Genomic DNA, 14,590 nt, shown 5'->3' with positions numbered 1-14,590 from the left:
TAGCAGGTAGATAATCTCACTTACCTGCATCTGTGTTTCTTAACCTGTTTCTGATTATCAGCCTCTCGCCCAGGAGAAAAGTTATATTAAATTTAAATTCTTCCTAATGAGAAAAGTTAAATACTAAGAATAAGATTTTTTGTAAGGTAAGGTTGAACTTTGGAGGGCCACAACCACTGTAATATCTTAAGATTTCACTCCACTCCCCAACAACCAATTTTCACCCCTTTTGTTCACATGGAAATATCTCACAGGCAGTTAGAAAGAAGGGACTGAATCTCGGGTCAGATTGTAGTTAGAGAGGTGGATTTGAGATTTATCAATCCCGTGCTAAGGAACAATAGAGAAAATCATAGAAACTCAGTCAATTACATGCAAATTTAGAATGCCTAGACATTAAAGAAAAAGAAAGCAAATAGTGAACAATGTTTTCAGCAGACATGAGACAAAAAATAAAAAACTTTTTTACAGAATGAGTTCATTTAATGTATTAAGAAAAGAAACACTAGTTTCCAAGTTGAAAAATGGGCAAAGGAATGGTACAGAAATTCACAAAAGAAGCAATACTGGAGTAATCAAATAAATGTGCAATAAAAGAAGGGGTACCTTTTTGCCAAAACACTGCTAAGAATGCAGTGAAACTGACATTCTCATAACATTGTTGATGGCTTTGGAAACACCACTTTTTGGGAACTTATTTACTAACAAATTATTTCACTGAATCTAAAATACCATCATGTGTAAGACATGCCATTATTTTATATACCACTAGAAAGAAAAAAATGCTGTCAATTATAATTATAAAACAACTGTCCTGATTTTAGTGAGTCAAAGTGTAAAAAAGAAAGTCTTAGAATTGGTGAAATTTGGTATGTCACAAGCCGTACGACTGACGCTATCTTTTTGCAGAATAATTCGGAAGGTATCTTGTGGAAATCATCTAATAAACAGGCAGTCGTTATCCTTGGATGATGTTTACTATAGCAGTACTGATACCACTGAAAATGGGATATTTGAAAATGTTGAAGAATTACACAGCAGCTTATAACCCCAGAAATAATGCTGTAGTGTCATGTCCCAGTTTCTGTCTTAGGGAAGGAGCCGCATTCCCGCAAGGCGCTCTCCTCTAAAGGAGTTCCTGAGGTCACTGGCCAGCCAGCGGAGTGCTCTGTTAGGTTCTGGTGCCCAGTCCTGGTCTCGGCATCTGTGGCCTGGGGAGGTTGGGGGTCCCCAGGTAAAGGAACAGCCCAGCAAGTTTCTCTCAGCAGCCACTGTGGGAGGGTGGGGACCTCCACAGATGGTGCCATGGCAGGCACCCAGCACTGGGAGGCATGGGGCCGGGGCCGATTCAGGAGACGGTTACGAGGTGGCTTGAGGTAGCCTGGGGGGTGCCTCACAGCACGGGCCTGGCACGCGGCCCCTACGGCAGGTGAGGGCCTCGTTCATCACTCTGTTTGCTACTTTGTGTAGGAGATCCTGATCCCGTTCTGAGGTGCATCGTCGCGGGATTCTTTGCCAATGCAGCGAGGTTTCATTCTACTGGAGCCTATAGGTAACATGATACTTTGTGAAGTCGTTGATTAAAGGAGAACTCTTAAAAATGATCTGACCCCCGTAGAATGCTGAGATGCAGGGAAAGGAGAGAAATGGAAGGATTTTCCCCTTATTTATATCGTGCCTCCATCCAAAGCTGAGTCCATACATGAGGTCAGCTCTATAGCTCTGAACAAAGTATCTTAACTTCATGGAAATGCTCCTCCAATATTCAGCCCGTCCACATGTCGTAGGAGGATGGCAGTTACGAGTGTGGAGGCTGGTAATACTTCCATTCTAGCGATAGAATAATATAGGACTAGAAGGAACCATTAAAGATGAGCTTTCCTAGAGAAGGTAATTTTGCGGTTGGGTAGTTCAGAATGTTTTCAGAGATCTGCAGGCCTGAAGCCACCGCCTACCCTGATACATTACAGCCACATTTGGTGTCTTTGGATGTTGACATGCGTTTCTTCATGTGCTGGCTCTGCCTCCCGTTACAAACTACCGCCTGTGTCTCCCAGTTCCATTTTCTAGGCGTAGAAAATCATGGATGATTGATGCCCTCCTAATAGCCTTTAGTATTTTAAAGTACAGTAAAAACTAATGCATAGCTTAAGCCTTGTTTTCCCCAAACTAAATCATTCCAGTTCTTTGAATTGTTACTTTTAGTCTGTCTTTTCTCACAGCTCATTTTAGTCTCATAACTTCACTATATAAAGTACAGTGGTCATGTGATCTGTTCTTTAATGAGGGAGCAATCAGACGGCTTTCTCCCCAGCCTTTCTTTTGATTTCCTTCATTTATTATTTTGCCCTTAGCTTTTTCCCCTCAGGAAGCAGTATAGTCCTTTTACCTTGAGGTCAACCATGATGTCCCCTGTCCCGGACACTGGGCTTTGTTAACAAGTCCAGAGTTGCACTGAGCTTTTTTTTCTTTTTTTCTTTCTTTTTTTTTTGGACAGTCGGGTCCTCTCCATCAAGTATCCTAGTAGCTGACGGTTTGAACCGAAATCTAGCACTTTACATTTATCTCTAGTATGTTGTATTTGTTACTCCAGGCCAAGTATTCTAGCCTGTCAATATCACGATTCTGTTCCCATCCATTGAATGAGCTCCCCCTCCCAACACTGCGCGGGGGGGTTGGGGGGTGGGGGAGGGTTGTCCATGTTTGAGGCAACTCTGGAGAGGCCTGTGATCTCCAGTGGACACCGTTATTTTGTTGTCACTTTGATTGCTCCACTCTCCACAAGTGTTCATTAGCAGTTTCTCCTAGCATTTAAAAAAATTCTTTCACCAGTGTCCTCAACAGAAATGTGGGCTACGTAACAGGCTTCATGGTCAGTGAGTCCCTTTGAGACAAAGTTCAGTGTTAATCAGGCCGGACCACCTGGAGGGACAGCCTGGACCCCGGGGGCACTGGCTTTATTGCAGAGCAGGAGATGAGCTCGGTTGTGGAGCTTGCAGCGTGGCCCTGACTGACGCACGGATCCCTGGCAGAAACGCTATAATTATGGTTTGGGCAGCGACATCCTAATGTATGAATGTTCTCTTGTGACCCTAGTTGTGTGCTCAGGAAATATTTTTTGAATTAAATTGAGTCAAAGCTGAATTGGAATTTGAAATATTTCCTCAGAGAAATGGATAGTCCAATATAGAGCTTTCTTTTTTTCCCTATTCTATCCCCCGTAGTCTTTATGTGTAATATTTACCTTTGTTTAATAGAAAAGTATAGAAATAAGCACTTGCGTTATTTCTGTTCCCAAGGAAATTCTTTTGAAAGAGAACCTACAGAAGATAAACATAAACACTGGCAGAGCAAATTCTTTCTCTGAATGTCCATGTGTTGCTTTGCTTTTCTTCCCTTATTTGCATGATTTACACTTGACTTCTGGGTGGTAGTGGGGGAGGGGTCCGTAATGGGCACAAGAGAAAATGGAGAGAATAGTTTTTGTTTGAGTGAAGTACAGTCGGCCTGCATTTTTTATCATATTACATGCGTCTGCAGGAAAGTCTTGCTGTAAGTATGTAAAATGTGCTTCAGATAAAATTGTCCTGTTTCACAAGGACCATCCGTGATGACCATGAACTACACATCCACCCTGCGTCCGTCCTCTATGCCGAGAAGCCGCCTCGCTGGTAAGCGCCCTCCGGGCTCTGAGCTTTGTAACTGTGTTGAAGGAAAGGCCTCGTTCTTGTTCGTCTCTGGGTCACTATTGCCTGCCCCAACACCTGGAGTACAGGCTCCCAGTACTGTCTGTTGACTTCATTATAGGGAGTCGTTGATAGGATTTCCGTTCTTTCAAAGTCTTCCTTAAGCAAATGGTGATATTTCTCCACTCACTCAGCCATTCAGCATTTTGCCCGTGAACTAGATACTAAACCCTGCACTGGGCACAGCTCTATGGAGATGAATTCGGATCCCCGCCCATAGTTTCGATGGAGAACAGGCACCAACAGATTCCAGTACTTGGAAGAAGGACTTTGGTAAAGGGGTGGTGGATAAAGGGATGAGGTTGGTACCTAATATGCCAAGGTGAGTCAGGTCTGGCTTCCTGGAGGAGGTGACATTTGCTGTGGATGTAGAAGCAGGAGTTTTCAGGCAGAAAAAGACGTGAAAGGAATACAGACTGAGAAAGCAGCAGGGGCAAAGCTGTGCGAAGGTGAAAGACCCGCTTGTCTTTGGGAAATGGGGAATCGTTGGGGTGGCTGGCCCCAGGCTACCCAAAGGGGGGTGCGTGAAAAGGTGCCGGTCTATGGCACTGCCTGTGAAGGAAGAGGTAAGTATAGAAGTTGAGAGTAGCAGTTACACCTTTTTAGAGCATTTTTGATAGGTTAATGTCTGCCCAACTTGACAATAAAATATTGGGGCTTGTATGTTGTGCATCTGTTTTTTAATTTCATTTTTCTGGTAATTCATTTGTATTGTATTTTACAAAAATGTTGATCTACAGAAGATTGCTAGTTTTAAAAACAACTTGCTCTTAACCCCAGATAGATGGAGAAGACCTTGGAAAGAGGGTGGGGCATATGTGGAGGGGTAGGGGAGACAATGAGATAAAATCAGAGGGCAAACAGGGCCGTTGTAAGATACTTGGTATTCTAGACAAGTGGGTTTCGAAGTGTGGTCCCCAGACTAGCGTCAGCGTCACCTGGGGACTTGTTAGAAATGTAGATCCTTGGGCCACCCTGCCCTACCGATCAGAAACTGGTCTGTCTGGTTTTATAACAAGCTCTCCAGGTGATTCTGATGGGTGAGGGGTAGAACGTGAGCTCTGTCTCCCTACCCGAGGAATTAGACTTTATCCTCTAACCAGTGTAGATCTAGAAGCTTCTTAGCTGGAGAGAGACTTGGTCAGTTTTGGGTCTAGAAACGTCACCTGATGGCCATTAGTGTGCAGAGCAAGTTGAAGAGGGAAGCAATGCATTGGTTCTAGATCCTTTTTCAAGGGTTTGCTGACTTGTGGATGATTAAATGTGGGAGTTGCTTAAAAGAAAAACACTTGCTTTTTCCTGCTTCATTCCCAAGGAGCCCTGAAAGTCAAAGAAAGGATGGAGGAAATAGAGCCAGTCCTGAAGCAGAGTCATACCGTAAAGGTGGTGAAAAAAGCCCACGTCCCCCCATTGCCTCTCTGCAGAGCCCCCCCCTTTTACTGGGTCTGACCTTCATCAGCTGACTTATTTTCTGGCTTTTGAGGGGTAGACAGCGGTCGTGTGGCTGTGTTTATAGTTGTGAGGGAAGCCCTGAAACAGCACTTCAGTTATCTCAGAAACCAATATCTACATCTAATGTCACTCCATATCTAATGTCTGGGGATGTGCTGTCTGTTACCTCAGCCTCAGGCAAGCCTTTTTTTACCGCCCCCCCCCCCCCCTAAATAGAGGTGTAATTTATATGTAGTGAAAGAGTATTGACAACTACCGGGGGTGCCAAAAAAGATGTATACACATTTTAAGGGATGTTATCTATGCTCAAGCAGTAGTTCTCCGTAATCAGAAGTGTCTGGACCCTGATGGTAACCACTTTGAGCACCTCTTGTAATCGCAGAAGTCAAACATAACTTGTATTCATCTTTTGTTATTGGTATACATTGAGTATTACAATTAATATAATTCTTTCCTTTTTTTTAAATTTATTTTTTAAATTTATTGGGGTGACAATTGTTAGTAAAATTACATAGATTTCAGGTGTATAATTCTTTCCTTTCTTAAACTGTGTATACATTTTTTTGGCATCCCCAGTATATACACCCATGTAACCCCACACTCCAAATAAGATATAAAATATTTTCATCACTCTAGAAACTTCCCTTGTAGCTCTTTACAGTGAATTCCCAGCTCCTTTCAGAATCCAATAAGCCTTTGCTTCTATTTCTGTATTTTCTAATAAAGTCATTAGGCTCTGTTCAGAGTTCTGTAAATGTAGACTAAGGATCCAGACAGGTCTTGTGCTGAGAACTGAAATATTCTGGAGATCACGTAGGACTTAGCGTCTCACCTGAAAAGTGGACACCCTCTTATCCACTCAGGTCATGACACTTAAGTGTACATTTGTTTAATATATAGTGCCTGGCTCACAGAATAGATACTTAACTAAAGGTGAAGGAAAAGAACTCGTCGGTAATTGCTGTGGTTCTTGACTTTCATCATAAGATACAAGAAACTAGCTCCTGTTTCTTTGTTATTTCAGGGTGATCTACAATGAAGTTATGCAGACCTCCAAGTACTATATGAGAGATGTGACTGCTATTGAGTCTGCTTGGCTGTTGGAGCTGGCTCCACACTTCTATCAACAAGGAACGGTAGGAATGAACAGAGCCTGTCCCCCCAAACCGCCTGTTATCCTGCCTCTTCATGTTTTTCAATACGCCTTCATTCTCCAATTCAGTGCTGAAATGTATGCCCCCCCCCCCCAATAGTGCATAGGGCGAAATGGCCATTACCGTATCCCCAGACCATTCTGGGTAAAAGCACGATACCATTTGCTTATAGTGAAGTATATGTAAACATAAATCCCTCCAACTCGTAAGATGGGAAAGAGAATGTATCTTCAGCTCTTTCTTTCTCCCTCTGCTCTTCTAAACCATTTCCAAAGTAATTATGTCACACTTTGGACCACGTTCACAGGAGGGGCACAGATATTCTCTGATGAGGGTCCTCGAAAGACTGTAAACAGGTGTGCGGGCTGGAACTCAAGGGGGTTTACACGCAGCGGTGTGATGCTGAGCCCAGCATTACTGTGTATGCTCGTCTTCCACGGCAGGCCCACCTGCAGGGCGGTCAGGGTAGTCAGCCTTGGAGAACAGATTCATTGTGTTATGTTCTGCATTTACACACAAAAAATGGTTCGTCCATTGCAGAAAAGGGCCATACATTCTTCTAGCAAGATTTTAACTGAGGGGAGGTAATAATATTTGGAAGGCTGGCATGGAAACAGGTGAATCAGAGTTCACAAGCTTCCTGGCTAAATAGAGCCCAAAGACTTGTTCTCTTTGGTCTGCATTGTGTTTTTAATTCATGTGTTTAGTCTAGTTACATTTAATGAATTATTGATACGGTTAGATTTAAGTCTACCATCTTGCTATCGTTTCTTATTTGTCCAATTTAATGTTTGTTCCTTTTTTCCCCTTTTTTATTGCCTGCTTTTATATTAATCGCATATTTTTTAGTACTCCATATTATCTCTTCGAATGGCTGTTTGTACTTCTTGGTTTATTGTTTGTGGCTGCTCCGGGGATTATATATGCCCCCTTAACTCATCACAACTGACGTTGAGTTGGTATTATGCTACTTAGCTTACGATGTAAGACACGTACAACAGTATATTTCATTTCCCCATCCCATTTTTTGTGCTGTTGTCATATATTTTATTTCTACATATGTTATGTATATATTTATGTTAGTAGGTTATTTCTACATATGGCTTATTTCTATGTATGTTGTCATATGCGTTGCTTTTTTCTACATTTTATTTCTACATATATTTCCATAATATATTGTTATCGTTTTAAACAATTGTTTTTTAAAGAAATTAAGAAACAAGAAAAAAAGTATTTTATGTTACCCACATATCTATCTTTTCTGTCATCTTCATCCCTCTGTGTAGATCCCAGTTTCTATCTGGTATCTTTTCCATGAAGAACTTCCTCTAATACATCTTTTAGAGCATGTCTACTGATGAAATATCCTCTCAGCATTCATTTTTCTGAAAATCTTTATTTCATCTTCATTTTTGAAATATGTTTTTTCTGTATATAAAATTCTAGGTTTGAAAGATTTTTTTTTTTTTTTTTGGTCTTTCATTTTAGCACTTTAAAGAGTACATTCCTTTGCTGCCTGGTTTGAATTGTGTCTGAGGGACCATCAGTCATTTTTATTGTCACTCCTCTGTATGTAATGTGTCTTTTTTTTCTCTTGTGGCTGCTTTTAAGATTTTTTTCCTTTATCTTTGATTTTTCAGCAGGTTGACCTATTATGTGCCTTTCTTTGTGTTTTCCTGTTTGAGGTTCATTGAGCTTATTGAATCTGGAGCCTTTTTTTTTTTTTATCATTTGGGGAATTTGGGGTCATTATTCCTTAAAATACTTTTCTTTTTCTTCTCCAATATCTCTTTTCCTTTGGGAACTCCAGTTACTTACATGTTTGAGCATTTGATTTTGTCCAACCTGTCACTGAGGCTTTAATCTTTTATTTATTTAGTTGTTTTTTGTGCTACAGTTTGGATAGTTTCTCTTACCTGTCTTCAGGTTCATGGGTCAATTCTTTTGCAGGGTCCAATTTGCTATCAAGCCCATCCAGAGAATATTTTATTTCTGTATTTTCTGTTTTTGCACTTTCATTGTCTTCATTAATTTGTAATTTTTTTGTTTAGGTTCTGCTTGTGTTTTGCTCATTATGGTCATCTTTTTCTTTAAATCTTCGAACATATTTATGTTAGCTGTTTTAAAGGGCTTGTCTACTAGTTGAACATCTTGAGCATTCTCTGGTCTATTTCATGTTTTGATTGTTTTCCCTCCTTGTTATAGGTCTCATTTTCCTGCTTTTCTTGTCTAGCAAATTGTGTTTATGCTGTATATATGCTATGTTGTGGAGAGTCTGGATTTTATTATCTTTTTCTTTAAAGAATGTTGAGCTATTTTCTAGTAGACAGTTAATAATGGCAGATTAATTACACCAAACCTTGATTTTAGGCTTTAATAGGGCAGGTATAGAGTGGCCCTACTTCTAAGACATCATGACCTTTTTGATGCCTCAACTGAATGCCTAGGATGTTCAGTGAGGTCTTTACACTCTGGCGGGTCAGAACTCCAGTGTCTGAAGCACTGGCTAGATCTCCAGAATCTCCGTTATTAGCTCACAACTCCCCAGTCGCTTTTCTGTGCCAGCCTTACCGAATCTTAGCCTGCACATGTGCTGCTTAATAGTACAGGAAGCCCTGTGTAGATTTCTGGGACTCTTCCCTTCTTATGACCTGTCCTACGAATGCCAGCTATCTCAGGCTCCCTGAACACTGATCTGTTACCTCTGCCCAGCAATACTCTTGTTTTCTATTTAGGATTTACTTCCTTGTGCCAAGGTTTGGAGAGCCAGGCGGAGACCTGGGGTGAATATAGAGCTGACCTTGAGTGTTTCCTTTTGCTCAAGGGTCATAGCCCCAGGCTGTCTGTTGCCCAATGCCTGAAAACAGTTGTTTCAGATATTTGTCTAGTTTTACCATCATTTACCACAGAAGGGTAAGTCCAAAACCTATCACTTCTTCAGGGTTATAACCAGACCGCAGTGTTTTCAAACCAAAATACGGATTGATTGGTGCATTTAAACATTTGGAGATTTCATATTAAATATGGATTTCAGGTTTATCTTGAAAGAAGTGTTAAATCTGCTGACACTGGGCCTGAGTTTCTGCTTGGCAGCAGTCAGTAAGGCCTGAGGAAGGACTGCTTGCTCTGAGTGACATTCTCCATGTGCCATAGTTCTACTTCACTTTCTTCTTTCACTGGCTCAACTCCTGGGGGCATCTGGGTTGTGACCCTGTAAATGGGAGGATCGTCTCATCCTTCTCCCTCCAGCAAGGTCAAGGGCAATTGTCCTTTTTAAATCTTCTTATACTATAGAAATGTTACCCAATCAAGCACAAAACACTTCAAACCTGTGTAATTCTTCACATATCCTCAGACAGACGTTTCAGTTAGAAATGAGATCGGCTGCAAGGATTGATAAAATGCAGAGTGTGTTGTCTCTGCTGTGTTGGGCCAATAAGGATAAACCTGAAGTGAAGGAAAATCTTTTCCTTCAAAACCGCTCAGGTGGAAAGCCGCCGGCTTCCGAAGTCCAAGAGAAGTGATTAGAAACGCGAACTTGAAGTTGAGAAGAATGGTGCCATTGTAAACGGGCCTGTCAGAGTAATAAGACGCGAGCAGTTAGAGAGGGAGACACCTGAAGAGCTCTTGGATTCATTTAGAGTCTGGGAGAACAGAATTAACTTGGACGCTAAGTCATTTTTCTCCCTTTTCAGCTCAAAATTGCAGTTTCTTTAGGTCAAACCCACAAAGTTAAAGAGCAAATAGCCCCAGAAGCTTGAAGAAAATGACAATCCCAAATTCCTGCATTTGTCTCTTTTCTCCAAATGCCTGTTTTTCAGCTCATCAGCTGAATGAGCTGGATATGTGATCAGAGTATTTTCAGAGGCTGTTAGAAATCACCTGGTACAACAACTTCATTGTACAGGCAAGGGCCCTGAAATTCTCCAGGAACCTTGGCCCTGTCTTAAGTAAACAGTCCAGAGTTACTACCATTAACTTGTCCAAAATGAATTGATTTCTCCAAGAGCCCTGCAGCTCTCTAGCGGCTGCCCATGTATGGTAGCTGTTTCTTTGTTGAACACAGTGTAGCTCCTGGTGACCATCCAGGGCCCACAGATCATCCTCGGCTCTATTCCTGGCACCTTTGGTGACTTTCCATTACCATTGTTTATCCGAGTGTCACTCACCCTGAAAACAGGCCTGAAATGGTCCAGAGTCAGCTTTGTTTATGTTCAACATTCTTCCTGAAACAAGCACCAAAAATGGTCCAACAGGCATGATGACGTCACCTCCCATTCCCAAGCTAAGGCTGTGGTTGTCTAACATTAGTTTTTAGGGGTCCTTTCAGGTGACAAGCAGGGAGGAGAGAATTTAGAGAGAAACACAGCGAGACCCACAGCTGGGGAGGAGAAGAACAGGGTAACCTGCTCAAGAGGTTTGTCTTTCAGTCCTTAATTTTTTTCCGTGATTCTCAGAGATATCTTTGGAATCTGGAGAAAACCCTCTTAAGCTAGGCCTTTGCAAGAACCTCTCCTGGTCTTTGGTCAGGCATAAGCGCTTAGAAAGTGGCCTCTTGCAGCTCACTTAGACTTGTGTCCATCCACTCACTCATCTCTGATGTCGCACGTGGTGGCGTATTGTGTCTTCTTCTGCAGCCTGCAGTCCCCTGTCAGCCCTGGGGATTGCCGTCTCAAGGCCACGTGGCGCGCTAAGAAACCGGGTGTGGGCACTGAGCATGCTGGGGGCGGGCAGGCCCACTGTGCCCGCCGTCAGGGCGGGGATTTCCTCATGGGGACACCCCACCATGTGGTAGAGCAACATGCCTTAGTTGTCTCTCCGTTGTTTGTGTGTGATTTGTAAGGAGCTATCAAGGGTCCCTCAGTTGGTGAACTGAAGAAGTCCTGTGTGGAAAGCTAATATTCACACACACTGCCATAAATGTATCTTTTAGGGTTCCTAGTGCTTTGGGCTTTACATGGGAATGTAAAGAATGTTTGTCTCCTTACTCCTAGTATTGAAGCCCGCAGTTACATAATATCATGCCTCCTATGTTATGCATATTAGTAGGAAGTGACATTTCTGAAAGAAAAATGTGTCTTTAGGAGGTACCCTTTCCCTGCACTTGACTTGCACAGGATTCTGGGAGGGCGGGGCCTTGCACACGGGGCACCTGCCTGTGACGCTTGGTAAAATGATGAATCTCCTTGTTCCTAATGGGAGGATTCCTTTCCTTGATCATTCATGGAAACTTGAGGTGATGTCCAGCCTGGGCCCAGTCCCTGAGCACGGCTGTTTGGCTGCAGTGCTGTCCTGTGGTCTGGGGCACAGGGAGAGCCCTGTGTGGCCAGGTTGAGCCATGGCAGGCTGGGCCTCGGGCTGCTGTGGCTTGCTGAAGGCGCGTTTCCTCGGTTGGTCACTTCGGCTTCTTTTCCTGCAGAGAACTAGCTGAGGGGCACCGCCTTTCCTGAGAAGGTGCGGACCAGATGGAAGCTTGGATTTGGTCATTTAGATGGGAATTGTGGTGAAGTCTGGTTTCTTTGTCTAACCAACCCCAGTTACGATGTTTTCTCTTCTTTTGCAGCACCTGTCCCTAAAAGCCAAAAGGGCCAAAGTCCAAGACCAGTGAGCAGAGCTGGGCTGCAGCTGCACGGCTGCTTGATGCCCTCTCCTCCATGCTGCTGCCCCCCAGCCCTGGTGGAGAGGTGAGCTGGCATCGGCTCGTGTGGAGCCTCCAGCCGCTCTGACATGGGCTGCAGCCCGTTCCTAGCTCCTCCTTCCTGCTGCCCTCAGCATTTGCATTTCTTGCTGGGGTCCCGGAGGCGTCTGTGCATGGGCAGGCGTCCAGCTGCGCTGCACCCCGGCAGAGCGGGAGTTGGCACAGCCTGGCTCTTTGCTCACTCAGCACCCTCGCTGACCCAGCATGCCACCTCCAGGAGGCACACAGTCCTGGCCCAGCTTCCTGGGGAACAAAGAGGAAAGTTAGCCCCTGCAGGCTGAAGCGCCACGTGGCGTGGACAGAGGATTTGCTGGGCTGGCTTTGCTTTCCCTGACAGGGCCACGGCTGTGTTGACCAGTGAGGTCCGCTGCCAGGTGTGAGTAAATCTGTGTCCACGAAGGGATGAGACCCTGGAAATGCTGCAGATTTCTGCGAAAATCACCGATGGGCCTGTCTCGACGGGCGAGACTCCCAAACCAAGCCGCTTCTGTTTTCCCTCTGCCCATGTCCCTGTTTATCTGAGGTCAGAAGACATGCAAGGACTGGTGACCGACAGAGAGGACGTATGTGCACTGTTCTTTGTTAGCAAAGGATTTCTCTGTTTCACAGTGGGCTTAGCTTTCTCTGCGGACAACCCCTGTCCTGATGCCACCAGCTGAGCACTAGTGAGTTCATCAGCTCACCCCCATCGGGGACCCTCTGTAGCGGGAAGTCACAACAGTTTAGAAGCTCTAAGCTTCTGTAGCTCAGGAACATTACTTGTCTATTTGTTTTTGTTTGTGCGTTGGGTCCCTGCGAGGACACGGGGGGCGGCTCTTCCAGCAGGCACTGGAGTCACTGCTGCCCCAGGCTTCTTCACTGTGATGTGTGCATTTCAACACGTGACCCATCCGGGTTTTGTTTTTCCCCCTTCCTGTTTCAGTGACATTTATTTTAAGAACACGTCGCTTGAAAATTTATTTTTGTACTGATCTTAGTTTGGATGTGCCACTTTTGGCACCAAACGTGTGTCATTTTTATTTCCATTTTTTAAACATGTAAATAATAGTGTTAACTTGTTAATAATGGCAAACCTTTATACCTAAAGTAAATGTGTTCCGTCCCATCCTGGTTCTCGTGGTCTGTGTTTTAAGATGATCCACTTAATTCTTCTGAGTGAAGGGCTGACATTAGCTAAGACGCCTGATGCTGTGACGTAAGGCAGCTTCGGGGGCCCATAGACAAGGGAAGCCTCATAAGCCAGATGGCATGACCAAGGCCTTACCAGAGCAAACCATGGGATGCTGTGTAAACCAGCCTCTGACTGGGACTGTTCTGTGGAGGAGTCGAAGTACTTGTATCAAGTCTGAAGTGAGGACGGGCTGATCCTAATAAGCTTCTGTTGGGTCCTCAGGCGCTTTCTTTGTGAATGTGCAGATGGTTCCTGTTCTGCCCCCTGCGTGTCCCCTCCCCGCTGAGCGTTTCACTTTCTGAAGGAAAGGGTGTCAGATCCACACCCTGTGGGTGAGAGCGGGAGACCAGATAAGAGGCTGGGGGGAGCAGGGCGTGATGGTGCCTCTACCTGGGGGGCCTGCTAACGAGCACAGGGTCCTGTCACCACCTCTCAGAGCCGCCCTCCCCAGGGCCGGCCCCTGAGCTTCCTTCCGTGTTATGTTGCAGCCCGTGGTGGGGGGAGCGGGCTCTTCACTGTCAGGGGCCGGCCGCCACAAAATCGTGGCCTTCCCGTGTACCTGAAGAACCACACCGCCCTGTTGGGGTGCTGTCCCAGCCTGGCTGAGCGACAGGATCACGGCCGGCAGGGCCTGATCGCCTAGCACCTCACAGGGCTTAGTCCCCTCAGGCTCCGCATGGTTTTCCAAATATTGTGAATGAGATCACAACTTCGCAGCATGTTCCTTCTGAAGCCAGGTGTCCCGTGAGAGGTAGAGGGAAGTTTGTGCTGGAGAACATGGATGGAGGGGGAGGGCAAGGGGTGCTTGTGGGCCATGCCCTGCCGGTCCTTCCCCCTGCTGGTCTCCCTGAGGGTTGCACGGTGCCATCACACGGAGTCCCCTGGTCCAGCCCGTGGTCCTTTGGCCACTCAGTCAGCAGTTGGTGGTGGACCCGCATGCACGGTATGCATGGCACTGGGATGGGGGTGGAGCCGTTTGACAGGGAGCTGCTGGATGAGTGGACCAGCACGAGGTCGGGTGACGAGAAGGACAGAGTGTGGAGATTGCAGAGGCCAAGGCAGTGGGGAGAGGCCAGAGAGCATCCAAAAGGGGATGCTGTCCCCATGATGGGACCCTTTCCTTGGGAACGTGCAGGTGGCGCTCACGTTCTGCCGCCCTGCGTGTCCCCTCCCAGCTGAGCGTGTTTCACTTTGGGTGTGAACTTGGAGAGCTGCACCATCACCCGCCTCCACGCTTCTGTCTGCTGTTGTCCTGGCGTAAGCACAGCCTGTGACCAGCAATGCTTTCACGTGGTGGCTTAAGTGCTGCATCCGGTTCACTTCCGGTTCCTTGGCGTGCTGTCCCGGTCCTCAACTCTGCTTTGCAGGA

At 45.2% G+C, this 14,590-nt stretch overlaps 1 protein-coding gene across 1 annotated transcript in view; it reads left to right on the top strand.

Annotated features, from left to right (window-relative positions):
- Nucleotides 1-13,155, top strand: part of DHX35 (DEAH-box helicase 35) — a 70,038-nt gene extending 56,883 nt beyond the window's left edge. The window contains exons 19-22 of the mRNA XM_019749108.3: nucleotides 1,471-1,552; nucleotides 3,600-3,671; nucleotides 6,223-6,334; nucleotides 11,916-13,155. Of these exons, the coding sequence (XP_019604667.2) occupies nucleotides 1,471-1,552; nucleotides 3,600-3,671; nucleotides 6,223-6,334; nucleotides 11,916-11,960 (311 nt within the window). The 3' untranslated portion in view covers nucleotides 11,961-13,155. The remainder of the gene's footprint in view (nucleotides 1-1,470; nucleotides 1,553-3,599; nucleotides 3,672-6,222; nucleotides 6,335-11,915) is intronic.
- The last annotated feature ends 1,435 nt before the right edge of the window (nucleotides 13,156-14,590 follow it).

The sequence above is a fragment of the Rhinolophus sinicus genome, chromosome 13 (assembly GCF_057876585.1).
Source record: "Rhinolophus sinicus isolate RSI-liver-muscle chromosome 13, RSI-T2T, whole genome shotgun sequence".
Classification (NCBI taxonomy): Eukaryota; Metazoa; Chordata; class Mammalia; order Chiroptera; family Rhinolophidae; genus Rhinolophus; species Rhinolophus sinicus.
This window is presented reverse-complemented; position numbering and strand designations above follow the sequence as displayed.